We start from the raw sequence: 26,762 nt of genomic DNA, 5'->3' as shown, positions 1-26,762 counted from the left end.
TACCTCACTGTTGATTTAGAGTTTCTCGTTTGTCAACAAATAGCCGCGAGTAGACTGAAAAGAATCGGCAGAAACGATGAATCCGGGGTGTGGCTTGTGCACGTGCTCCCAAGACCTTCGAGTTAAGACGAGGAAAGTGTAGTTCACTTTGTTGCCTGGAGCTGAGTTACTAGTGACTTTTTCATTCAGTTTACGGACCAAGATCCTTTACTATGTGAGATATTTGTACACCTTATATTAAAGTTATAAACTTTGTGACACCTGTACTTGTTATTGTGGGATTAATTTCGGATTTATTGTAGCTAGCTACGTGTAAGGAGACTGTAGGAGGATTGCTTCTGTTGCATGGGCTATAGCTATATTTCGTTTGTACCCACAGTAAGAGCCGGACCTATAGATTTAAAAATTTTATTGGTTATCACATGATCATTGGATTACATGTAAACCTTTATCACAATAGAGCTACAATATATCATATACATAGGCTATGGTTGTCAACAGGAACTTGTTTTTAGCTATTTACAGTGTTTCACATGCACATAAAATTGCCACAGTTTGATCATAGCAGAGATAATGAACATGGCGCTTGTGTGCCCCTCTGTTAAAGTATCTCTGATAATACATAGGTTTAACACAATTGTACTTGCTACTAATTGTTATGTTAAGTAATGGAAGCATCTCTGTTTGCATTAATGGCAGTGTGGCACAAAGCAAAAAACAAAATGCAGAGTATGCATGAATTACTACATCAAATATTATTGTATTAATGATGCAGTTGTTTTAAGTTTTGCATCTTGTATGCATTGAACATACACCACTCTTATATATATCCATGAGCTGGAATGCCTTTTATGTGAATATATTTCTCTGTGACAAACAAGGAACTGCACAATATCTTGCCATTGTCTCCCATACATTTTCTAGGGAAAGAACTTGCACTGAAGCTTTAGCATATTCCTTGCTACTCTGATCATGAAAGGACTCACCATAGGAGTCTCCATCTATACCAGCTCAACGCTATGAAACCTGGTCCAATGATTATGATGCCTAACTGTCTAGAGGACATACAACACACTGTGCATGTAATTGACATCCCTAAAGTAGTGTAGCAAAGTGGACTAGGTGTCACACTGAGTTGCTACTGAAATGTACAGTAGCTTCAGTATACCTGTACATTATAATTTATGCCTGAACCTGCTAATTTGTAATAAATTTATTAAGAACAAGATTCACTTTTAACATAGTAGGCAAATTATATTGGTAATCTACTAATTTATCTGGTACCTCCCAAGCACTTGTCTGTGAAGTTTTAAGGTGACCTTTGTGTTGTAATATTAAATTTCCAAAACCACAATTACTTTCCTGTTGGTCAAATATTTGACCAATATATTTCCCTATAAAACCACACCACATCCTTTAAAGGTGCCAGAATCTTTTAATTAATTGCTGCATCTGAATCAGCAAATTTCATTTCTTATAATGCACTTGTAAATGTGCTATTGAAGTACTGTAGTACTGCTGTATGCTGGGTTGTGAATGATTCATAGCACTAATGTCCTGTCAATCACATTACATGGCATTGAATGCACCCATGCACACATGTATTTGCATGTACAATAAATGTATACATAACTATACAATATGTCTGCATATACACAAATTCACATGTTATTATACACATAATAATAATTAACATGCATACATAGACATTTCTAGTTTCTGTAATTACATGACCGACACTGTGCATGCTGGGACCAAGAGTACATAATACAGAGTAAGGAGGAGAGTGTCTAACTTCAGTGGATTCACCAAACTCACTGTTCTCAGACTTTATACAATAAATTATAGCCACCAATGGTGACAAATAGCTAACAATTAATTGATGTGTAAAGGAGGTTATGATATTTTTAATAATATAATTAGATCAACAAGTCTTCAGTTCACTAATTTATTACTGTAACAATGTTTCACTGATCGGAGTAGGAAAATGCAAGCGAAATTACTTTATAAAAGTTATATTGATAGTTAGATGCTCTCCTCCCTACTTTACTATTATGTACTCTTGATAGGACTTGTATGGGTGTGTCAGGGTAGAAAGGCCAAATGATTTTTATGCTATATATGACTTACTGTAACCGTATTGCTTTGGAGATATAGACAAGCTCAATGATTTAGAGATGTAGGGTACACATGTCAAACTCCCTAAATTTAATGTGGCATGTTCCTTCTTGTTGCTACGAAGCCAGATGGCAAATGCATCAACCATATTAAAAAAATGCCCCTGCCACACTTAATCACTGCATGTGACTGTTACAGATACAAAATGTGAGTGGTTGGCTGCTTTATTAGAGTATTTTGAACTTTGTTAAAAACGCTAATTGTTCAAAATGTTTAACAGTTTTATCATACAGTACGATAGCACTGTTTAGTAGGGACCACTAAGGAGTAGGTGTGGCACACAAAATATCACCCAAATCAGCCTCAATTTCCTCTGATGATGATGAGGTAGTATTTATCATACAGTACGATAGTACTGTATAGTAGGGATCACAAAGGAGTAGGCATGGCCCAGTAAATAATATTACCCAAAAACAGCGTCAATTTCCCCTGACAATGATGAGGCAGTATTGGTTAGGTAAAACTAAGCCCGAACAAGATTCCAGATCGACTCGAAACCCTTTCAACAATTTGCTACGGAATTTTAAAAATAATTCATTTAACGGAATTTTCTACTGACTGACTGAGTAAGTAACTGACTGAGTGATGCCTTCGGACAAGCGTAACTTGATAATGGCTAAGGCTATGGGCTTGATTATTTCACTGTTCGATGTCACTTTGGCCTGACAGGTGCCTTTTGGCATACTGCAGTACGTACAATGCATTCTTCATGGACTTACCAGTGTCCTTCTTTGTCTCCCTTTGATCTTTGCTGACAGTGAAAAGTGTTGATTTGGCGATAGCACGTGGTGGCTTCCCTTCGTAACGAAAATCATCCGTATTTTTCATAGTGGTTATTTTGATAGCAGAGGTGCTTTGAAACAGTTCTTGATTTGTACTGCTGTGTAACGGGTTGAACATAGCCGACAACGAAGCGAATTGGATACTTCACTTTTCAGACGACAATTGATATAACTAGGGCACGCTAACTGTGGCACATGGCACCATTTCTTTCGGTATGCATGGATTGCAGAGGTGCTTTTTGAACAGTTCTTGATTCTAAATGCTGCCTAACGGGTTGAACATACTGTAGCTGACACAACGATGCATAATTGATACTTCACTTTTCAAATAATAATTGGGGCCTGCAGTGCCATTTTGGATGTGGTATCCAAGGGTTCACCACTCATAATAATTATTTACACAAAAAGTTAACAAACAAGTACACGGTGTGCTCAAGATACCATAATGGAAAGGTACAGTACGGATATAACACTTCTTATTGTTATACTGTGATTTAATATCGTGCACTAATCCAGCTTGTTTCAGTACTTTTTATCAATGTGTTATGGTCCCTACTCTTGTTTAATGTAACAGTTAGGTACTGCCACTGCCCTTCTCTTTCCACCACCTATGTTGAGGAATTCTAAACTTCTTTTCCTTCCTCAAACTCTTGTACTACCAAACAGCAGGGACATAGGTTTCTGCTTGCTGTTGAACTTCAAAATTGTACGCTTCATACAACTTGATGCAAAAACATCATGTTGTATCATATCAAAGTTAACAAAAGTACAGTACAAGACATCAGAGCAGTGCAGTGTACGCTAATGAAATTTTATATTAATTCCTGAGAACTGGATGAGAGAGAACACCTTATCAACTATTATAAAGATCAAGATACTCTAATAAAGCAGTCAAAATAATTGTTTTTAATAGAGCAGTCAGAAATACTTTAATAGAACAGTCAGAGAGATCCATTGCAGTAAAATGGAAGAAAATAGGAAATAACTTAGAACCAAGGAAATTTTGAAGAGAGGCAAAAATAAATAGCCTAAAAATCAATTCTTTATCCAAATAGTGGTGTCAATCTATTCTTGAGGAGCATTCTTAATGTGATATGGTGGTTGGTATTGTAACACACCGATAATGGAAAATTACTGCTAGGCACATAACAAGTGTGGTACTAGAAAATCTTTGTTTTAATTCCTCTGGCAGTCACAGGCACTTTTGAATGTATAAACAAATGATCATTACTTTACTTGGTTAAACACTGCAGCATTTATTACCTTAGTTCCAAACATTGATGCGGCGATGGTTAAAAATCGATCACCACTCGATACTCCAAAATGATCTTTAAGCCCTTACTTTCAAAATTGATTGTGGCGCCACTCAAGTGTGACTACTATTGAATGTGCAGCATTTAACCAAGTAAATATGGTATGATACAGTGTATGATAAAGTCCTAATACTACTTTGTAGTACTTGCTTGCATTTATTTGTTTCTCTTAACAAAAATCACTATGTTCATTATAATTATTGTGCAAAGACCAATGCTCACTTTGTGACAATTATTGAAGTTATTGTACCATGCATTGCAGGGAAACTCTTTCAATATCGAATTGTTTAATTAAAGACAGCCACTAGATACTGTACATGTAACACTGTGTCTGTATTTTGATTTTATTATGTATACTTGTGCAACACACAAGTGGCTATAGCCTTCTTTCATATAAGTTTTATATACCTATACATACTGTCAAGAGTTAATAATAGTGGAGAGGAGAGTGTCTAATACAATACAGAGCCTCTACAAATGATTCAGTGTGATTCTCTCAGATGTGTTAATAAGCGCACACTGCCGGAAAAAGGAAATGTGATGATTGTACTTGGAAGAACAAAGAAATGTGATGATTCACTTATAGAATATACTACAAATCACAGAATTGTACAGAGGAATCCCTTTGAATCACGCTGAATTATTTGTAGAGGCTCTATATTGTGTTGGACACTCTTCTCTCAATTATTAACTTTTGATACTGCATAGGCATAAAGGGCAATCACAACTGTATGTACAAACCTCAACTACATTAGGCCTGAGCCTAATGTGCCCAAAAGTTTACCTATTATTCTTTCCAGAATTTCCAAAAAAATTCTCCTATTATTCTTTTTTTATTCTTGTACCTAGCCTATTATTCCATAATAATGCTCATTTAGTTTCTTTAGCTGTAGTCGCTTAGTTCTCAAGATGCTGATATAAGAAGTAGTTTTGTCAGAATTAATTAATAGCTAGCCAAAATTGAAGCATTCCACCTTACACATAGTTGTTATAGCCATTACAACAGGCTTAAAATGGCTATCAGGAATAGTTTTTCAGTTATCAGTGTATTAAAGCTATAGCTATAATTATATGCTAAGTTCAGTAGATAATGATATCAATATGTTTGTAGAAAGACTTAAAGAAATACACTGGTATGAGATGTACAAGTTTCAGAATTGCAGATAATCATGCAGTTAAATCCCTGATGCTGTCTGCAGATTGTTAACATGAAACGATCTGACTGCTCTATTACAGTATTTGAGCGTTTTATTAGAGTAAATCGATCTTTTAGAGGCTCTTCAACCTCTTTCAGCCAGCACTCGTATAATAATGCCAGCTATCGGCTATCATTCTTAGTAGCTTACTTCCTTCTTCTAGCTAGCTAATCAAGAAGAGGCACGCCCCTTAATTCCGACGATTATTCCCGTGGACGTCCAATAATTCTAAAATTATGCCTGTAACCATCCTATTATTCTCACGAAATTGGTGACTTATTATTCTCAAAATTATGCCGGCATATTAGACGCAGGCCTAAACTACATTAATTTGGTAAAGATAGTCACTTAGTCACTGCAGATGGTGAAATAATATGCATGGATGCATAACAATTGAAATATTGTGGAGTGTGCAAAATGAAAGGATAAGTTTACATACTGTACATGACAGCTATACTCAACATGTCTTATTATGGTTTGCATTTGGTAAGCGATTTAATTTCTAAGAATTGTTATGGCACACCTTTAAAGTTTACTTAATCAGAACACTTGCATTTCTAAGAAGTGTAGGAGTTTGGTGGTAATACCATGTTAGGGATTTAGTCAGATTCCAAGAATTATACAGTACGTGACTAGCAAAAGCCACAAGGGTATTTTGTAGGCAAAAATAATAATAATATGCCTTGATATGATGTAGCGTAAGATATTGTGTAATATTGCAGATATTAATCTAGGTAGTATAGCTGTAAGATCATGTTAGTTCAGTACATAGCTTGCTGTTCTATATAATTATATGCTTGGTTACCATCAAAGTGTTTTGATGCAGTTTATATTTCATCCAACTTTGGGCTTTGAATGAACTGTAAACTGATTTGCTTAAATAGTACACATAATGTAGCCAACTACTTTTACCAATGGTCTTACTATTTCCTACAGGAAAAGGAAACCATCCTCACCTATTTTACTATATATCCTCTCCCATGATCACTTGTTATTGAAAGATACATTGTTATAGACATGGAACTTATGTTTATTGATTATGTTCATCCATTAATTATGACAGACTTGAAAGCTCAACTTGTAAAGTGAGTATGGAATACGTAGAATGTACAGCATACAAGCTGTTTCACAGTATTAATAATTATGTAAGATGATGCAACAGGTATCAATTCCAAGAATTGTTTTAATACAGAATTTAGTAGTTGTTATTGGAAGTGTGGCTTTTCTGAGAAATTGCAGTATCTAATGTCATAGTTTTTATAGATAACAATACATGGATATAAGCCATTCCCCAAAGTAGTTCCAAGAATTGCTTTGTATGAAAACCACAGGGAATCTACCTGCAGCTTGCAACACAGGAATCTGATGTTATACTTGTATAAAGTATGGCTTTATACAGTTGAAGTGTGTTTTTTTTCCAAGAAATTACGTATTCAATCAATATTATAAATAAATGTCACATTAAGCATCATCAGTTTAGTTCCAACAAAAGCCACATTTTACCACAGAGTACATTATATAGTATGAATCTGTATGACTAGTGCATTATCTCATGGTCAAGTTTACATTAGAATGCCCATTATGCACTAGGAATAACCAGAGAAGTATAACTTAACACAACTACTGTATGTATGTTATTGTATATTATACCTGTAGAAAACAAGTGGGAGGGGCACAAACAGACTAAGTAGTAGGTGGGTGGGGAGAGCAGAATTGATTCTCTTGTTAGTTGCTTTTTTTAGCCGCAATGATCACTCCTTAGTAGGTTGGTTTTTGTCATTATGTCCTTTGCAGATGGTTGTGAAATCTTTAAAGCTGTTTAAAAAGCTATGACACTAATGAAAGTACTAAACACCAGCAATATGATAATTATTTTTAGAGGCGCTTCGTACATACGAAGATGCCGGTGACAGTTTGACTGCTTTTAAACTTTGGATACAGGTGAATTTGCAACAAAAGCTGAAGTTTTCATCATAGTGACTTACACAAATTGATTTTGGTCTGATAGACATAAGGTATATAGAATTTCTATCAAAGAAGTAGCTATGTTTCTTCCACAGAAGGAGGCGGGGAGCTGGATCCGCCATTGTATTGGTAGAATAAAGAAGGAAGCATACCTGAATGCAACACTATAATAGGAGCTGCATCATAAACAAAATATAAATGATTCATGATTTATTAGAAAATAAGTACGTAGCATGCAATCTACTGAATCTACATACACACTACTGTAACAATACTGTATGTGTAGAGATGTACGATTGTTGAAAACTTGTCAAGGCTCTACACTTTGTACCCTTTATATCGCACATAATTATATCCGAACTCCATGCATTAATGAATTCCCTTAAGTAGTGAACAGTTATCTATATGTAGCTATGGTACTGCTAGGATGTGTTTGTCAATGACATTAAACCAACATTATGAAAATTATCATCTTCAATCGTCTGTTTTACAGACTCTTGTTTTCTCAAGGGTTTTTATTCTCTACACCTTAATGCAAGAAACACAACCTAAACTAGATGAAGGACAAAACATATGACTGAATAAACCCAAAATAACAACACTGGAATTACAAATAGTTGTTAGTTTCAGAGTTTATTTAACAATCAATGCATTGAAACTGAAATTAGCATAATCAACCATATAGAAACCAAGAAATGATTTAAAAATAGAAAGTTAAACCACATCTTGTATGGGTCAGCATATTTTTCTTAGTCGTAACTGACTGTCTGGAATGAATGAAAGCCAGCTCATGATCACCACACCATGAGTATATTGGCAGGAAGAAAGATTGATTTTCATACATATGTAGTTCCATTATCTCTTAACCAAATTTTCCACAGAAGTGCCAGTCAGGTAGGGGAGTCTGCATACCAAATTTGAAGAAAATCTCACCCATTTGCAAGATGCAAGTTTCATTTTAATTCTTCATTTTTAAATTCCATAATCACTTTCACTGGGCAGAGTTTACCTCTTTGCTCACTGTTTAAGTGTTTATTTATATTATTATTGTCACTAGTTATTTTTTTTAAAAAACCTTGTAAGTTGAGCATTGAAGTCAGTAGTATGAAAGTACATACAGTATACACAGATTAGAATTAATGCAGTTGAACATTATCAGTATACATAAAACCGTATTGATCAGCTACCTTCAATGACAAGTGGGAGAGACTAGTAACATAATTATAATTATACAAGTAAGCATGGTTACATATAAGATGACTGGTAAATGTGATTAGCTGCATTATGTATACCATTCAAGCAAATAAGTTTACAGCACATTGCAAACTTGGGTGAAATATACCTGTGTTTTATGGCAGATTTTGTAAAGTGTGCAAACTCTAGAGTGTGCGCATGCAAACTGTATTATGTAAGATGATGTAACAGGTAACAATTCCAAGAATTGCAGAATCTATGTTGTGTTGTTATTGGAAGTGTGGCTTTTCTGAGAAATGCAACTCCTGATCTCATAGTTGTTATAATGGTGCATGTGTGTAAGTTCCTTAAAGTATTTCCAAGGATTGCATTGTATGAAAACCACAGGAAATCCTACCTGTACCTGCAGCTTGCAATGCCAGTTAAGCTTGTAGTGAATACATTTGAAGTGTGTTTTTCCAAAAAAATTACTAAATATGCCACATAAAGATCATCACTTTAATTCCAAAAAATGCCTCATTTTACCACACAGTACATTATATAGCATAACTCATGGATTATCTCATGGTCAATGTTACACGAGAATTCCCGTTATGCACTAGGAATAACCAGAGAAGCATAACTTAACACAACTACTGTATGCATGTGCATTCATAAGTGCATATACATGTGTGTGTACCTTAGGCTAGTGACAATTACTTCAATAGTGATAGGATCTCATTGATAGAGTAAAGAAGAAAGTATACCTGGATGCTACACTATATAATAGGAACTCTATTTATTGTAACCAAAATGAATGATCCACAATTTATTAGTAAATAAGTAACATACAGTCTACATACTGTAATATTGTACAATATGTACTAGGAAACGTGCCAAGCTTCTACGCATTATATGTATATACCTACCTGAACTCCATTAATGAAATTCTACAATAGTAAAATACCATATCTCTTCTATACAGAGCTATGATGCTGCTTGGATGTGCTTGTGAATGACATTCAAATCATGATGTTATTAGTTTACCAATACATATCTGTTTTATGAACTTTTCTTATCTCAGTGGTTTACTGCGTATTGCCTACACCTTAATGTAAGAAACACAACCTGGACTAGATGAAGGACAATTAATCTGATTGCTGAATAAACCAAAATAACAAGTTGAACACTGAAATTACATAGTTTCAGAGTTTACATATTTAACCCCAAGAAAAAACATTGAAACTAAAATTAGCTCTAATCAGCCAAATAGAAACCAAGAAATGAAATAGAAATATGTGTCAACCACTTATTGAATGAGTCAACATATTTTTCATAGTCGTAACTGACTGTCTGGAATGAATGAAAGTCACTCTATTGCAGCATTAATCTCATTCAGAAATTACTGTTTTATTATACAGCTGCATACTAATTAGGTGGTCATTGTACATGCCCCTAATATATACATCCCGATATCTCAGTAGCACAGGTTATTAAGTCATGCATGAAACTATTATGAATATTAGAGAACAATACTTATTAAGATTGTCTGAAAAGTTACAGTGTATGGTAGCTAGACTAAGTACAATTTGAACATACTGTTATGCAAGCACCAAAATTTAATGGAACAGTGCATTAATAAATAGTACCATAGAATTTCAACCTTGACATGGCAGGATGCTTGGAATGGGGTAACAGTGAAATCGGTTTAATTGTAGGTAAACACCGGTTCATTTTTACCTTATCAGTTGAATGAAACTTGATGTTCTATTAGAGCAGTTGACTAACATAAGTCTTAGAGTATATATTAAGTTAGTCAAGTGTTCTAATAGAACATTTAAGTTTCATTCAACCAATAAGATAAAAATGAGCCAGTGTTTACCTACAATTAAACCTATTCTTTTTACAGTAGTTGACATTACTCCAAAATATGCTTTTAATTTTGCCTTCACCTGACCTTTGTGTAAAACCTTCTACTAACCATATGGATGGTTAACTGCATAGTATATAAATGAACAAATTATTGCCTACATTACCTATTATTACCTTAATTACTTACAGCATACATGTAAATAAATATTCTTCTGTTTGAATCAGATTACTTTTAGGTTTTCTTTGTCCCTTCAAATATAAAAATAATCTAGTTCACGCAGCATGTGTATAGCTATTATGCATTATGGTACTGCTAGTTCAATGACAGCATGAATGTATTGAATTTTGCACATTTAGTAGATTTCAAAATGATTATCTGAGTGGTATATATATATATATATGTGACCGGATTTGACAAAACCAGGCTTCCACACACATCCAATTCATCGACTTTAATTGCTAGTAACTTGACAATGCAGTATGCTATTGCCCTACCATTTTCACACAATGCTTTTATTGCTTTATGTAATAACAAGTCCAAATTTGAAACTGATAGCTCACTTTTATACTGAATTATGGTCCTTCAAAGTCGTAAATGTGGATGTGTGTGGAAGACTGGTTTTGTCAAATCTGGTCACATATATATATATATATTAAGCAGTGGTGGGATGAAAAGAAATGTTACAATTTACACTAAAGATACATAGCTATTAGCTATTATACAGTGTGAGTACAGTACCTCCAACAATACATCATATTCACACATGCACACACTTAGAATCCAGAGGACCAGAGCAAAACAACTGCAGAAGCCAAAAGGCTAGTTGTAAGTGGCTTAAATGGTAATTGGCCATTTGCAAAACTGTAGTTCTATATTGTAAGTCAGACTGAAATATTGCATGCATGTAAATTATATGTCTCTTTTGCAGTCTACCATTTAGCCTCTTTTCACTCTAACCATTTTGATAGTTTAATTATTATATTACAAAGCAAAAAATGCTCAAAGCATCAATTTAATTTTATCAACCTGTGTGCAGCATAAGTGTAGTAAATTCCATCTTCTTTCCCAGCCACAATCACCTATTCTTAGCTAAGGTTGCTTATAAAAGAAAAGTTTTGTTTTTTTTTGCCACTGTTGTGTACTGTCATAGTGTCAAATTGAATCTATAGCTCCTGTAGTGCTAAACGTATAATACTGTATCAACATCAGCACTTTCATTGTGTGACCAATGTACTTAAAAGTAACTTTCAATGTGTATACAGTTAAATGACCAATATGTATATTGCATGGTTAGCTACTTTCAGAGTTTTGACTATTAACACATGTGTTATCCTCTCTATGCTCAGCACACATTTTGTGGGTGATATGCCATATTTCAACCTTTGAGCTCTGCTCATAATTATACCAGCAGTGATTACTGTATGTGGTAAATAAATTTATGATACAGCATATTACACTTTATCAAAAAATTTCCAGTTATTTTATGCACTAGCCTCTAGGGTTAGTAATTTACACAAAGAAGGATACTTACTGTACATTGCATGCTTTGGATACCACAAATATAAATGGGATAATAACCAAATGAAAATATCTATGTGTATAATTTATTGTAGTTATGTGACTCCTGATGATGATTATGATATTAAAATATTCCTATACCTGAAGATACAGTGTACCTCTCCATGCTACAGTGTATAGGCTTAAAACCAAGTGTAAACCACACTGGATACATAAATGTAGCTACTGTGCCAATACTGCAAAAATCAGTCTAATTTCCTTACCAATCACTAAATATAAATTTCACACTGAAATAAAAAAAAAATCAGACCAAAATGCTATGATTGATATTCATTGTGACAGACTATTGAAGAATGATTGTGAAGGCTGGAAAGGTTATACAGTAAGACAGATTGTTGTGTAGCATATCATTTTTTAAATAGGTACAGTAGCTACTATAAATCTATACTAAATATACCATACACTAAACTTTGGTTTTACCGCACCACATTTTATATTTGTGGTTAATAAAGTTTGCTTTCATTATACTTTCGCTTTTGATATAGCTAGCTATTTGGTTTCAATGTGGTGAAACCGGATAGTAAGATACATTGTTCATTGCTAGTTTTGTAATAGGTACTACATGGAAAAGCGCACACGGCCTGTAGAACTCCATCATCATCCACCAGATCATACCAGAGCAGCTACTTCTCAAGAACTGTTAAAGAATGGAACACCTTGCCTGTTAACATCATTGAAACGTATGATCCAGATTCGTTCACATCACTTTTACAATCATATTACCACACTAGTACTAGTTTGTAATTAGTCGAACAATTGGTTTACTGTATGTTAAGTTAGAACTGTTTATTTATTTTTTTTTCCTGAGCATACCAGCAGGGCTGACTGCTCAGTACAAATAAATAAATAAATAAATAAATAAATAAAAGAACTAAATGCGCTCAATACACTAAGCCAATATATAGTAGCTATAGGTCTATACAGCTAAAACATTCCTTCATATTACGGTAGCTAACGGGAAGGCATAATTAATCATAACCATCTCAGGTTGATAATAAACACTGGTGGGTGATAGATACAGGTATATTACGTAGTTATCTAACGATTGTAACCTTCAGGAGATCCCACCCCACTAGTAAATGTCTTAGACTAGCTATATATAGCATTTGGGGGGCGCACGGCTAGGGACTATTATATGGGTGGAGCCAGGTGCGATTTACGTGAGTGGAGTTACGTGAGTGGAGTTACGTCGATTATCACAGGATGCTAAGCTAGAGTGAGTAGACGTTTGCATGTCTGTTCTAATGGCATAGCTATAGCATATTGCGTGACTGCGTAACGTCGTGCGTTACAAGTTAATTAACTCCTCTATACCTATAAATTTCGTTAACGATCAAAGCCGTCACACTCTTCCGTGACAATATTAAGATTTAAATACTATCAATACAGCACATTTCACCAATTTAATGCAGTGGATCTGATTTAGACACTCGTTGAATATGGCGTCAGTTGCTATAGCTACACAGCTATATTTTAAATAGCTATCACGGGCATTGAATTGCTGTAGCTACGATACTGCAGCTACACTATAAAGTACCATAGCTATAGATACAGTAGTTATAGTAACTATGCAAGTACACTTCATTACTGTATGCATTGAAGAATGTATTACTGTATAGCTAGCTAGTACTATAGCTATGTTCTTTCAATACGTCTTTGCATGCACGACCATGCAAGCATGCAAATACTCCCATAAATAAATAAGCAAGTAAATAAATAATCTAGCTACAGCAACAACATATAAATAGCTACATAATGTACCCAACTAGCTATATAGCTACTGTAGATATAAATTAAGCTTATTTACACTCGTATAGGTATATTTAATATTTAAACTATTTCAATCTAGTTTTTATAGGGTAGACGGATCAGCTGCTAAAGTTAACAATCTTCTGCATTGTTAAGGCTTCAGAGTAATCATTTGTTGTATCATGTTAATAATCCAAGGGAATATATTTTTAATCTGTTTTATTTTTTTGGTAGGTAAGTTCTTAGCTTCGTAGCTAGCTATATACTGTAGATTCGTAGATGTACACAGTAGCTAAATTATATCGCAGCCGAAGTATCACGTATACAGTTACACTGTTAATAATGAAGCACTATGATGGCACCTAAAAATGCTATGGTAGCACCTAAAAGTGCAAAATTTTGACTGCTCCAGTCAAAAAATAGCACCTCTAGGTGCTACCATAGCACTTCATTTTTAACAGTGTATGTAGCTATACTGTAGCTAGCTATATGCAGTATGTCGCGGTACACTGTTGACTCGATGTCATATAGCTACGTATATAGCTAGCTAGCGTGTTACGGAAAAGCTATTATACAGCTGTATTGTATTAGTAGTTATCTAAACTACTTTACTGATTTCGATTAAGTTGCATTTGCAAAACTTCAGCTACAGGTGTTGGTGCTTATAGGTAGGTGCTTATAAGTGTTGCAAACGGTACATCTAACTACAGCAATTTTTATGACAGCTATAGAATGCACATAGGTATCATAATAGTACGTACAGTATAATTTTTAGCTTTATAGTAAGCTCCTGATCTCGCTGCTAAAAGTGCTACGGTAGCACCTAGAGGTGCTATTTGAAACCATAGCATATTTAGGTGATGCTATAGCACATCAGCTTCAACAGTGTGCTGTAAATGATCATGAGGTTCTGATTTACCAATTTCTTCATGTTGTGCTTATTAAAAATTGCAACAATGCTATGAATTATCCAATTGTATTAGCTAGCCATTTATCTACACTGTCAAAACTGAAGTGCTATGGTCAGGGGCGGATCTAGAAATTTTCAGAGGGGGTTTCTGGTTCTCTGGAATTGCAACTTCAGCCTAGTTGTAAGTTTAAGACAAAAAAAAAAGTCACTACGTTTTTTCAACGCGGTGAAGGTGATTTAAAGGTAAAAGTATGAAATTTTGCTAATAGAAAGAGCCATAAAATGTATAACTCTTTGTAATTCTTATCACCCAGACGAATAGTAGGGGCGCGCGCTATTCAGAGGGAGCTTCTGGAAACCCCAGAAACCCCCCTAAAACCGCCCCTGATGGTAGCACCTAAAGGTGCTATTTTTGGACTAGAGCAGTCAAAATTAGCGCTTTTAGGTGCTACCATAGAACATCAGTTTTCAGTGTGCATAGTTACTTCGATATTACTACCAAGTATTAAGTGTAATAGCTACTATATTTATAAAATCTGTAGCTAACTTCAGCTGGAACGTTAAACTAGCTGTCAAACTAGAATTACCAATAACAGTGCAAAGCTTAATTAGCTGTTGTTGTTTTTTTACATTTTTTAAAGATCATGCTGCTACAAGGATAACATCAATACCACATCAGCGTTATGTATTAGAAGGAAGTAGAACTAGTGTGAGATGCCAAAACAGAAGTGATGATGAAAGTACATTCTACTCTTACATTACTAATGCAGTTTGGTATCATGATCAAAATGGCAACATTACTAAAATAGGCAGTTCTGGTGCAGTCTATGCACAAAGACACATACTACATTTTCGCTCCATTACAAGCAATGAAGAAGGAGTATACTACTGTTGTATTTCAGGTGGACCATGTGGCAACAGCTCTTCAGCATCAACTACTGTGCAAATATCAAGTAAGTACCTACCTATACCATGAAGACATGTAAATCAGTTGTTGACATGATTAAAATAATGAAAGTTTGTTGGTACATGGCTCACTGTATGCTATAAGGATAGCTACTTAGGAAATCATTTATGGCTGTAACTTTAATCTGTAATACTAACAGTTGTTAAATTAGACATTATGTTTCCAGAAGATCAATGCAACAGAATGTTCCAGCCAAATACCTTACGTATCTGCACTGACCTGATAATTACAGTTTTAGAAGGTTTTGCAGGGTAGGACAGGATACCATACAAGATAATGTATGGAACAGAACAGGTTTTTGTATGGGATACTTACAGTATATAGGAACAAGAAATGGAGGGAAAAGTTGAGAAACATGTTTGGGTCATTTTAAGACCAGTGGTGGCAGTCAACCTCCCTTACTATAGCCATAGGACCCTATAGGGTAGGTGATTATTAATATGTTTGAAATCACATACAATAGCTCTCAAGAAGTACCGATAAATTTACAGTAGCAGAATGGTGAAGTGACTGGAAATGATTGCTATAATATATAAGCTGATTGAGTTTGAAGGCCAGTTTAAGTACTATAATATAATTGCAGTGTGATCAGCTTTTAGTCATCCAAGCCAATAGGCCATCATCTTGTAATATATTAAGCTATGATTAGATAGTGGGAATGGAGTCATTATGCTAGACCACTATGCTTTAATTTGAGCATTATACTTATCAGCAGTGCTAAAAATAACACACACACACACACACACACACACACACACACACACACACACACACACACACACACACACACACACACACACACACACACACACACACATATATGCATTGTGCTTTATAAAATTCCCACTAGCTACAGTACTAGCTACACCTACTGTATATCCCAAAATAATGTAACTACTTTTAGCCAATAATCTCAGTTTATTGCTCGTCTAAGACCAGATGTCTCAGTTATAAACACATTTCTTCTCTCTTCAGCTGATTTTCTTCTATAGTTAGTTGATTTCTTCTCTCATGGAGAATATTTTTGGCTTCTTGTTCTATCTGACTGTAATGAGTGTTCTATTAGCATTCTGATTGCTCTATTAGAGTATCACAATCATAATATGTCAAAGCTTTATAATCACTTCAAAATTTTCCTAATTTCCTGATTCTTAATATCATATTGCTGCCTGACTGTTATTATTCTGGTGTAGCTAATTGTCACATCCTGAGATAGCTAGGTAACTAGACAATAAAATGAAGCTTCTACTTCAAACACAACAACAGTAGCATATCAGTATCCAAGAAATTCCATTGCTACCCATGCTACTCCCAGTGAGTGACTACCCTTAACTTCCTATCAAAAGTTAATTGCCATAGTCACAGTAAAGTATCTTCACAGCAACAGATGCTAGGAAAATTTTGTAGCTTTAGCTAGATGCTTAATTTGATAGCTGTACGTGACATAATGAGCAACAATAATTAGGAGTAATTAGGAGTAAAATGTGTTCATATTCGTAGTTATAAGATAATATGTATCATTCTGTTAGTTCATTTAATGCAATATGAAATTTAATATGTGAACATACTGTATCTTGTATTTGTGTTACAGCTCCACCTGTAATAGTTGCAAGTAATCCTAAATACACAACTACAGTGGGAACACAAGTAACATTGGCATGTGATATTATTGATAGAGGCTTCCCACCAGCAACATTTGGGTGGATAAGGGATGGCCATGACCTGCGCAATGATCATTCGGTGATAGCAAATGGATCGGTTATTTCACTCACAATGTGTAATGTTAAAATAGCAAGTGCTGGAAAATACACCTGTACAGCTTCTAATGCTGGACTGTCATACCGCACTGATACAGTGGAATTAAATGTTCTTGAAAGTAAGGAAGTTATAGCAGTATGTGTAAATGTGACTGGATTTGTGAAAAGGGGTCTCCACACACATCCAATTTACGAATTTGGCTATTCATAACTTCAGATTGGAAAAATTTATTGCCTTGAAATTTGGACAGTAGTGAGTACCAACATGGAGTAATGGATGTAGAAAATTTAGGTCTGTATCTTTCATGAGCACAATGTTATAATCTTTCAAGTTCATAGAACTGGATGGTGTGAATAGAACTGGATGTGTGTAGAAGATCCCTTTTCACAAATCTGGTCACAAATAATGCATGACTGGCTAGTGACATATTACTATGCTTGTGGTTCTAATACCAATACCAATATCAATATAATTATTATAGTTATTAACTAGTAGCAGTTCTCTTGTATTGGTAAGAATGTGTCCAAGGGTTGGCATGTGAAAGTGAATGTAAGCTAATTCAGTTGTGATTAATTTAATTATTATTTATATACACTTTGTTTTCGATGAATTCTGTAAGTGTATGATACAAGGGTTGGTTGATATTTGCCATCTGTATAACAGAAACATAAATACATATAATTTCTGGTATATTCTTATACACTTAAACCTTTCTAATCATTTTACTGTCACTATCAGAAAATGTGATCTAAGGAAACCAGAGGTCAGATTTCAAAATGTCGTAGTAATTTAGTTAGTTAAACAATGCGTGCACATGGTATTACGTATGTAATCAACCTTTATCCATAAGCTTACCATCTTGTAAGAATTTGCACACTAATACACAGAAGTGGCCAAATTTCTTGTGGCAAAACAAAAGTTTCCACACATCCATTTTTTTGTACTTTAACTATGTAAATGTATTTTGATCACTCAACATGCTATTGACCTAGAAATTTCACACATTTCATCCATTGTATTATACAATGATCATCTCAAACTTAGAAACTGATGACACATTCCTACAGGATACTTTAAGATATGGTCCTTCAAACCCATAAAACTTGATGTGTGTGCTACTTGGCTTTGCCAAATTCTAACAATAAAGAGTAGTAAAAACTCATAATTATATCCCTTTCTAAAAGTTAGTTGGATTATATATATTTCTCTGGTGTACGCAACCATGATCAGCTATCAAAACCAATCAATAACACATGGACATACTGTAAGTATACTCTACCAAATGATCCCTTGTGTAAATTTCTGAATATGTTCATTGACACTTCAATATATACAGTAGGTTCCCAAAACAAAACTGTTTAATTGAATTTACAAACAATTCGTCATGGAAAAATATAACATCTTGTCACTCATCTCTTTGGTATGGAGCTAGCAACTCTAGCAACAAAACTCATACTATTGATTTCACAGTCTCAAATTGTCATGTTACAGTAGGTAGACCGATTTGTACCAGGCATTTACTATAGAAAACTCCTTGAAAATCAATTTTCTGATTCTCTTCATTAGCTAGGACAATAATATTCGAGATTCTCTACACAATTGTAATTGTTATCTTTTGCAATCACATTTTATGTGCGTTTTACTGATATTGGGGCAATAATTTTTGCTCAATGTGCTGCTGTGTGAAAGTCATTGGTACAATCTCTTTATCTTTAGCAAACAGTTCTTTAGCTTCTCGCATATGCTGTGTTAGAAACTTTAAGTAAACCTACAGAGAAGAGTCTACATAAGCATAATATTGTGCATCTACGTACATAACCGGACTAATCATACATATACATACAGTAGCTAGGTACTTTACCTTGTCGCTTGAGAGGAAATTGATTTACTACTAAGACTGCACATAAATCAAATCAAGACAGTGAAATATTTAATCCTTACAAGGTGAGTAGTATTTATCTGTTTAACTTGTTTGATTAATTTCATTCTTAGTTGATCAGGATTCATTCTCTCACCAACACAATGCATAAAGTACTGTCAAAGGACAATTATGGAAGAACTTTACAGTCTCTTTCACAGTAGCTACCATAGCAGCATAAAGAATCAAGCCTATAATGTGCATGTTCCATGGACAAAAAGAAGCACACTTGTGTAGCTGCATACACACCCGGGTGTACTGTACTGTATATACTGTACCATGAGGAATTCCAGGCTGGCATTACTACAGTTTAATATTTTTAAGATTTACAACAGGATTCATTATGCTCACTCTATGTTCATGTATAATCTGTATTACCCAATATCTACAGCTGTATAATTTATATGTGTTTAGTGTACATGTGTCATAGCTACAGAAACTTTATTGATGAGCTGTAAAATTTATTGTAAATAATAATAACCAGAAAAAAATCATGTATCTAGAAATGTTAGCATCATATTTTAATGCTCATAGCATTGTACATATAATTTATGCAACTTCAATCTCTTAAAATTTCATATGGATTATATACATTATACTGAATTGAAAAATATACTGTACATATACTGTACTTATACTGTACATTGCATTTTTTCCTGCATATCCATACATTATGTAGGAAGCTATGATGACATAAACACAACCAATGCTAGTAACTACCATAGTGCCACTATATATTTGAAAAGCAAAACTGATGTAAATTCTTCCTGTCATCACACAAAAGTATGTATTGTGTATACATTTTAGTATAATATGTGTTTGGGCCGGCATTTGGGCACATAATTTTGCCTACTTTTTCAAAGTTGATTGACTAATAAATTTTTATACTATTATGCTATGGCAATGAAATATTTCACCATTAGCAAGCATTTATTTGGCTTTATGATGCAAGTCACAGAATGCGGATATTCTGTTCCAATACTGAGATATGATCTGTAGTGTGATGGAGTGTACTTTGTGCCCACATGCCCTGTTTCACAGGCCCGGTCACATATGGTGTATGTGCATGTTTGTGTGTGTGTGTTTGTGTGTGTGTGTGTGTGTGTGTGTGTGTGTGTGTGTGTGTGTGTGTGTGTGTGTGTGTGTGTGTGTGTGTGTGTGTGTGTGTGTGTGTGTGTGTGTGTGTGTGTGTGTGTGTGTGTGCAAAGTCCCAGGTTCAAAGTGCTGTGATGCTCAGTTCATTGTAGACCCACAGTACAGTTAAGTTCACTCTGCTGAATTAATGGAGACCGGGTGTTACCAGGATTCAGAACTACTTTACTAACAGTTTAATGTATCAGTGTACACCTGTACTGCTAAATAAATACATTACATTCACTATACTGTAGATACCGCTGAAAACTACTGTATAAGAACATAAATATAGTATTATTATTATGATCATAGTGTATAAACCCAGATATATCAAAGATACAGAAGTTTGGTAGAGAAACTCTTCAGGCAGAAGATCTGGGTATCTGTGTCTCACAAAAGCTGTAGCCATTTTAGTTCCCCAGAATTGATTATACACGTGCAAAATCAAAAATTGACACCAATTTTCTGCCTTAAAGTAAAATACAGTGGCATTTAGAATACTTTACAGTTAAGCATACTCAAGGCTGGATTAATACTTTTACTGTTGCAATACAGTTTAAGAATTACATACTGCATAAATGCAATATATGCTATGCAGAGACTCAGAATACTTGGCATGATAACAGTAAGTTAAAAATATAGATACTTAGTCCAGGAGTAAGGCTGCTATCCCAGCTGACTACAAATTTAAAAAAAAAATTAAGCTAGTTATGGTAAAAGCACATATTAAACTGGCTGCTTTATTACAGTATTTCATGTCATTATTGGATTATAAGAATCTTCTTAGTGGGCTTTCTCCTATAGAAATATAATTTTTGGATAGATTTCTTTCTAAGGAAGAAAGACTTACATAGCCACTGAGGATGAAAAGTCCCTTGTTGATGAAAGAGTGTGCATAAATAATATGCAAGCAAAAGGGGATAACACCAAGTAGACTTAAGCACATTGAGGCTACTAACATTTTACTATGCACAAGTACACACTGTACAGTAGAATGCTTTTGGTTGTTAAGTCTACAGCATATGTATTATTTCCATATGTGTGTCCATGTAAGTTAAGTAATAATCATGTAGAAAGTCACAGTGTTTCAGTGATGATTTTTCCATGTACTCTAGTTAGAGAGGCAGTTATATGAGGCATTGAAAAACTACCATCAAACTTGTAACTATAGAGTTAAAGTGGAGTGCAATGACACTGAAAAATATGGAGCAGTTTACTATATACAGTTGAACGGTCCAAAGGCTAGTGACATCTTACAGTCATGGCTGCAAAATGAACAAAACAATTACACTGAAGTTGATAATGATAAGAGTACACTCACCATTAGTGTACCCACTTTGTTTCCCACTGGTGTTATATCTGACCACAATAAAAGTGAACCTTCGGAATCTTTTATACCGATTGTTCCTACAGGGATAATTATAATAATCATGAGCACCGCACTTATTGTTGCTTTTTCTGTTTGCATCATCTACTGTTTATACAGGTAATATTGGTTTACACACACGCACGCACGCAGGCACGCACGCAGGCACGCACGCAGGCACGCAGGCACGCACACACGCAGGCACGCAGGCACGCACGCACGCACGCACGCACGCACGCACGCACGCACGCACGCACGCACGCACGCACACACATACATACATACACACACATACGTGTACAGTATGTGCATACTGTGCATATGTGCAGTGTAAATGTATACTTCTATGGTAGATTGTAGTACCAAGAATTTACTAATAAAGAGACTAAACTGTCTAATACAGTACATTGCAGAAATACGTTAACATGTACAATGGTAGAACAAGATGATTAAAAACAATCTTACCTATAGAGTGTATTATAAATTAGAGAGATTTGTAGACAGAATCCCTTCGAGCTACTGTAACAATTATACAGAATTACAGACTGAGGCTCTGCACTGTGTTAGAACAGTACTCTCCTCTCAAAATACCAGCTTCTATGAAAGCAAAACATGTTAATGATAGTCTCTTCAGTCATGTATAGTCCCATTTGCATCCTCCAATAGTGCTTTGATTGCACAACACAAATTCTATTTGTTAGTTGATAAGAGTGTATAATGATACTGACAAGTACACATATTAGCATGCATATACTGAATTGAGTGCATTTATGTATATGTTTTAGGTACAGAAAGGGGATGTACGACATGGTTAAATCTATGAAATTTAAGAACAATACTTTTACAGATGGTGTAGAACAGGTGGTAACGCTGTCACCAGCTAATTACAAGAAGTTGCCATATCTTGATACTTCTTCAGTAAAATCGAGTGCAGAAGAATCTACTCTGCAAAAGACAAAATGTGACTATACTGTTGTTAGTAACAGGCCAGCAATTAATGCAATGGTGGATGGAAGAAGTAGTGCTAAACGCAAAGAAGTACTAAAACCTCCTATTTGGGACATAAATACAGACAGTGTTCTGTTCACTCCATCCTAAGTACGTACAAGTCATCATTTATTGATAGAGTGTATTTTCCACACAGATGACAATGCCCCTTGCATCCCTGTAATTTATAGATTAGTTGTACAGGTTTTTTGTAATACAATGTGCACAGTCTAGTATATACAGTGTGTACATGTGATTTTTATATTTTATATTGAATAATATTGATCACAAACCAGAATTGTAAAATGGAAATTTAACTACAATACAGTAGCTACAATCTCAAAAATTCACAGTTGCAATTTACAGTGTACAGCTGTTAGTAGCTAACACTCTTGAAGAATAATCAATAGCTACCCATGTAGGAAGTTTTTTCCACTCAAATAGGTCTAGTCATGATTTTTTTCTCCTTTTCAAACATGCTTTATGTAACAACTTTAAACTATCTGTAGGACCTGGTGTCATACAGATCTTCAGCACTTGTACTGTGAAGCCTTAAAAAATTAATGTCCATTTGATTCCACATGGGTACTTTGAGATAATAAGTCACTCTCTAGAGTTCCTATGGATACATATACATGAAACTGACAAAGGGAAAACATCTCAACCGCCTGGAAGACTCTTGTAAGCTTTTGAGTGTTAATCGGATGGCTGCAGGTTTGAGGCTGCCCAGTTCCAGTCATGGATTTTCTTCACCTTTCTCAACCTCTTATGCAACAACTGTAAACTGGCTGTAGGACCAGGTGTCCTACAGACCTTCAGCACTTGCACTGTAAAGCCTTAATAAAAATTTGTCTGTAGATAAAAGCTACAATGTCACTAATGACTACTGCTAACTACATAAAAGGTATACAAACATGTATATGCATGCATAACTAATTACTTTTGTCATGCAGTAAACATAGCCATTTATTGGACAACTATCCCTCTAGAGAACTGCAAGGAGGCTAACAGTAAGCCTATGAAATAAGAAGTCAAAAACCTGTAACTGAAAACTATGCTGACAAATATCATGTAACAATGTGGCCAGATACGTACCTCTCCGATGTGCTGGCATGGCAACTGGTGGAGGAGGTATTGGTTGTACTGCAAATCAGACACCATTTTTAATTATGACTAGTGACCACATTAGCACATGAACACATTAAGGTAAGACTTACTATCAGATGAGATGCTGGAATGTAGAAAAAATCCCAGGCCATGCAGGTATTGATTTAATCCATGGCCACAGACAGCTTGCAGTCTATTGTAGCTATGTGGAATCATGGATACACTTGCAGTAATATAATTATAACTTTATAGTTAATGCGCTGCCACATAGAGCGATACTGTTAGGCCTGCATAAAATATTCCAGCATCGAGGCCAGCATAATAAAAAGCATAATAGGCTGGAGTGTTATGCCGGCGTAATACTAGCATATTAGATGGGTATTTCAAACTGTGGAGTTTAATTCCATTAAAATTGATCGATACTCCCTAACACAGCAGCCGGTGGAAACTTAGCTCATTATATCAATACTCTTTAATAGAACAGTCACTTTGTAGTGAAATACTCTAATATAGCATTCGCTAATTAAAATGTTCAAAGATAATTGTGAGAAAAGTTGCTAACCTAGGAGCATAATGCAAGCATAATGGTAACACTGAAGATCACAATGGGTGAAAAATTTAGGGAAATTCCTGAAAGCATTTTGGGCAAAATTTTGAGCACAGGCCTAGATACTGTATTCAGTCTACTACGATAGTCAATTGTGACTGAAATTTGGAAAATCACTCATATGGGCACATTTGACATGTAAATAATAAAAGTAATAAGCTTCTTGGTGTAAATCTGCTTGTTAATGAGTTTCTCACCATTTTTCAACTTGGTGTTGACTGTATCATGTAAGCTCCCAAAGGATTGGTGGGATGGGGTGGGAAAAGGTGGGGTGGGAAAGGGTGGTGGGTATTGCACTGTGCATATGAGTAACATGTATTGTACAATTGCATATACATACATCTTGTACATTACCTTACAAACTTGCATAATATTTTTATACAGTGGAACCTGTGTTACGGTCACCTGGATTAAGCGGTCACCTCTGCATAACGGCCATGGTCACGAGGTCCCAAATATTTTCCCATACAAATGTATGCAATGTGGTCTGCATTAAGCGGTCACCTGTCTAATGCGTATAACGGCCAACCAACAATTTGCCTATGAATCACTGTATACATAACTTTCTCCTTCATATAGCTTATGCCGTACGCATTCCAGCCTGATTTTAAAATTTTGGACAAAATGGACTTTTTATATGCTCAATAGATAGAGTATTGAATGTTGATCTCAGAAATATATAGTTTGTTGGGTTGGGATTAGCTACTTTGGCATGCACAGTGCTTAAAAACTGAAAAAAGGTATATGCAGTTTTTTCTCCAGGGCTCCCCATACATTTTAAAGGGAAAATGGCACAATTGAATCAGAAAGCCATCTAGCAATCTGGACTACCTTGAAACTGCAGTTGCTTCTAGCTGCAGGTTTGTACATGTAATGGGAGTAACTTCAGATCGTATCGGATCTCAACGATCTTTGTATGTTTTGTGGTGAGCAAATATGTTTTACCTATTGCACACTTCTCAATACAATGGTGTATACCCATAGGCAAGTGGCTATCTCAAGTAAGTAAAAACATCAAGTTAACAACTTATAAAGGTAAAAAACTAAAGTGGAGGTGCCACAATGATGCAACAATACCTAAGGTGGAGTTGTGGTTTCAATTACGGCATTGTTATGCCGACTTTGAGGTCGTTTGTATCGAGGTTTGTATTTTTGAGCTGATGACACAGCCATCAGAAAATTACTCTGGAGCTGAAAATCGCTAACCCGAGCGAAGTAACTACGCACTTTAAAGTAAGCACCAGTGACTACCTTCCATCCAACAGTACGTTTTTAAAAGTTTTAAAGTATTCGAGTCTACATACATTATCAGGCTTGAAAAGATTACAAAATATCACAAAACTTACTTATATGTAACGCGCACGACAAAACTAATATTTTCATGATGATCAGCGTGTGGACAAACCCCATAGCGATTTTCATCCTCATTGGAGCTCGCACTACGGAGCAATCCCAAGTTAAACACGAATTGTTATTTTGTGCCAGGGTTCCATTGGGGAATATACGGAGAATTTTTTTATTTAAAAATCTCGGATACTGGAATGCCTACTTATGGTGGCTTGTTAAGCCAATTTCCTGGTACCACTGTACCGTTTCAATTAATGCGCAATTATCACACTTCCTACCTTTCAATGAATACTATATAATCAATCAGGCTTTATTGCTTAAGCGTATTCAATAGCTATAACCAACATTCATATAGACTCACCTTACCCTTTCTGTACTAAATATCCAGACTGTATTGCGGTTGGCGTGAGCCTCTTAATAATAATTACTCATTTATAAAGGTCATGCATAGCCACTAAAATGCTGCTGACCACCTTATGCAGGTTTTCTCTATAACAGCCACCTGTATATAAAGGCCAGATATATCTGGTCCCAAGGTGACCGTTATAGACAAGTTCCACAGTACATATTTGGCTATTGCCATTTATGTACTTGTGTTGTTTTTAGTGTCAAATTCCGTCTGTATATACAATATTTACAGCACCTTAAATGATGAAGTGGCAATTGCTATTTGCAGTATTTACTTATGTAATGATCACACTATAAGCAGCTTACCTGCATGCACCAATGCTATTATCAATATGAATGTACAATGAAGGTGCAGCAATATGTATACCCAGTCCCTATTTATTGAAAACATAATTATTAATGTACACATAGATGTACACATGTATACATCTATTTGTACACAAATA

The 26,762-nt window shown here is 35.1% G+C and overlaps 2 protein-coding genes and 1 long non-coding RNA gene across 7 annotated transcripts in view; 1 reads left to right on the top strand and 2 right to left on the bottom strand.

The window, feature by feature from the left end:
• LOC136263018 (uncharacterized) overlaps positions 1-135 on the bottom strand; it is a 50,749-nt gene extending 50,614 nt beyond the window's left edge. For both annotated transcript variants that reach the window (XM_066057460.1, XM_066057477.1), the window contains exon 1: positions 4-135. The gene's annotated coding sequence lies outside the window, so the exon portion shown is untranslated. The remainder of the gene's footprint in view (positions 1-3) is intronic.
• The window catches only part of LOC136263117 (uncharacterized), a 206,026-nt gene extending 179,713 nt beyond the window's left edge, over positions 1-26,313 (bottom strand). Inside the window, exon 1 of one of the 2 annotated variants that reach the window (XR_010704463.1) lies at positions 26,270-26,313. This is a non-coding gene — a long non-coding RNA (uncharacterized lncRNA). Of the gene's footprint in view, positions 1-25,065; positions 25,131-26,269 lie in introns of those variants that run through there. The other variant, XR_010704464.1, reaches the window with a different exon arrangement.
• Positions 56-23,145, top strand: LOC136263000 (uncharacterized). Of its 3 annotated transcripts, XM_066057432.1 has the most exons (8): positions 56-214; positions 6,406-6,554; positions 12,614-12,738; positions 15,359-15,670; positions 17,276-17,560; positions 20,040-20,143; positions 21,610-21,980; positions 22,646-23,145. In XM_066057432.1, exons 2-8 carry the CDS (start codon positions 6,487-6,489, stop codon positions 22,956-22,958), a joined length of 1,578 nt encoding a protein of 525 aa, XP_065913504.1. In that variant the 5' UTR covers positions 56-214; positions 6,406-6,486; the 3' UTR covers positions 22,959-23,145. The 3 variants fall into 3 exon arrangements, with proteins under 3 accessions (XP_065913504.1, XP_065913512.1, XP_065913521.1); XM_066057440.1 differs by lacking the exon at positions 56-214 and having other exon boundaries at positions 6,290-6,554; XM_066057449.1 differs by lacking the exons at positions 56-214; positions 6,406-6,554; positions 12,614-12,738 and adding an exon at positions 13,788-14,041.
• Positions 26,314-26,762: the final 449 nt, after the last annotated feature.

This window comes from Dysidea avara, chromosome 1 (genome assembly GCF_963678975.1).
Source record: "Dysidea avara chromosome 1, odDysAvar1.4, whole genome shotgun sequence".
In the NCBI taxonomy this organism is placed as follows: Eukaryota; Metazoa; Porifera; class Demospongiae; order Dictyoceratida; family Dysideidae; genus Dysidea; species Dysidea avara.
Note: the sequence above shows the minus strand (reverse complement) of the source record. Positions and strands in the feature narration are given on the sequence as shown.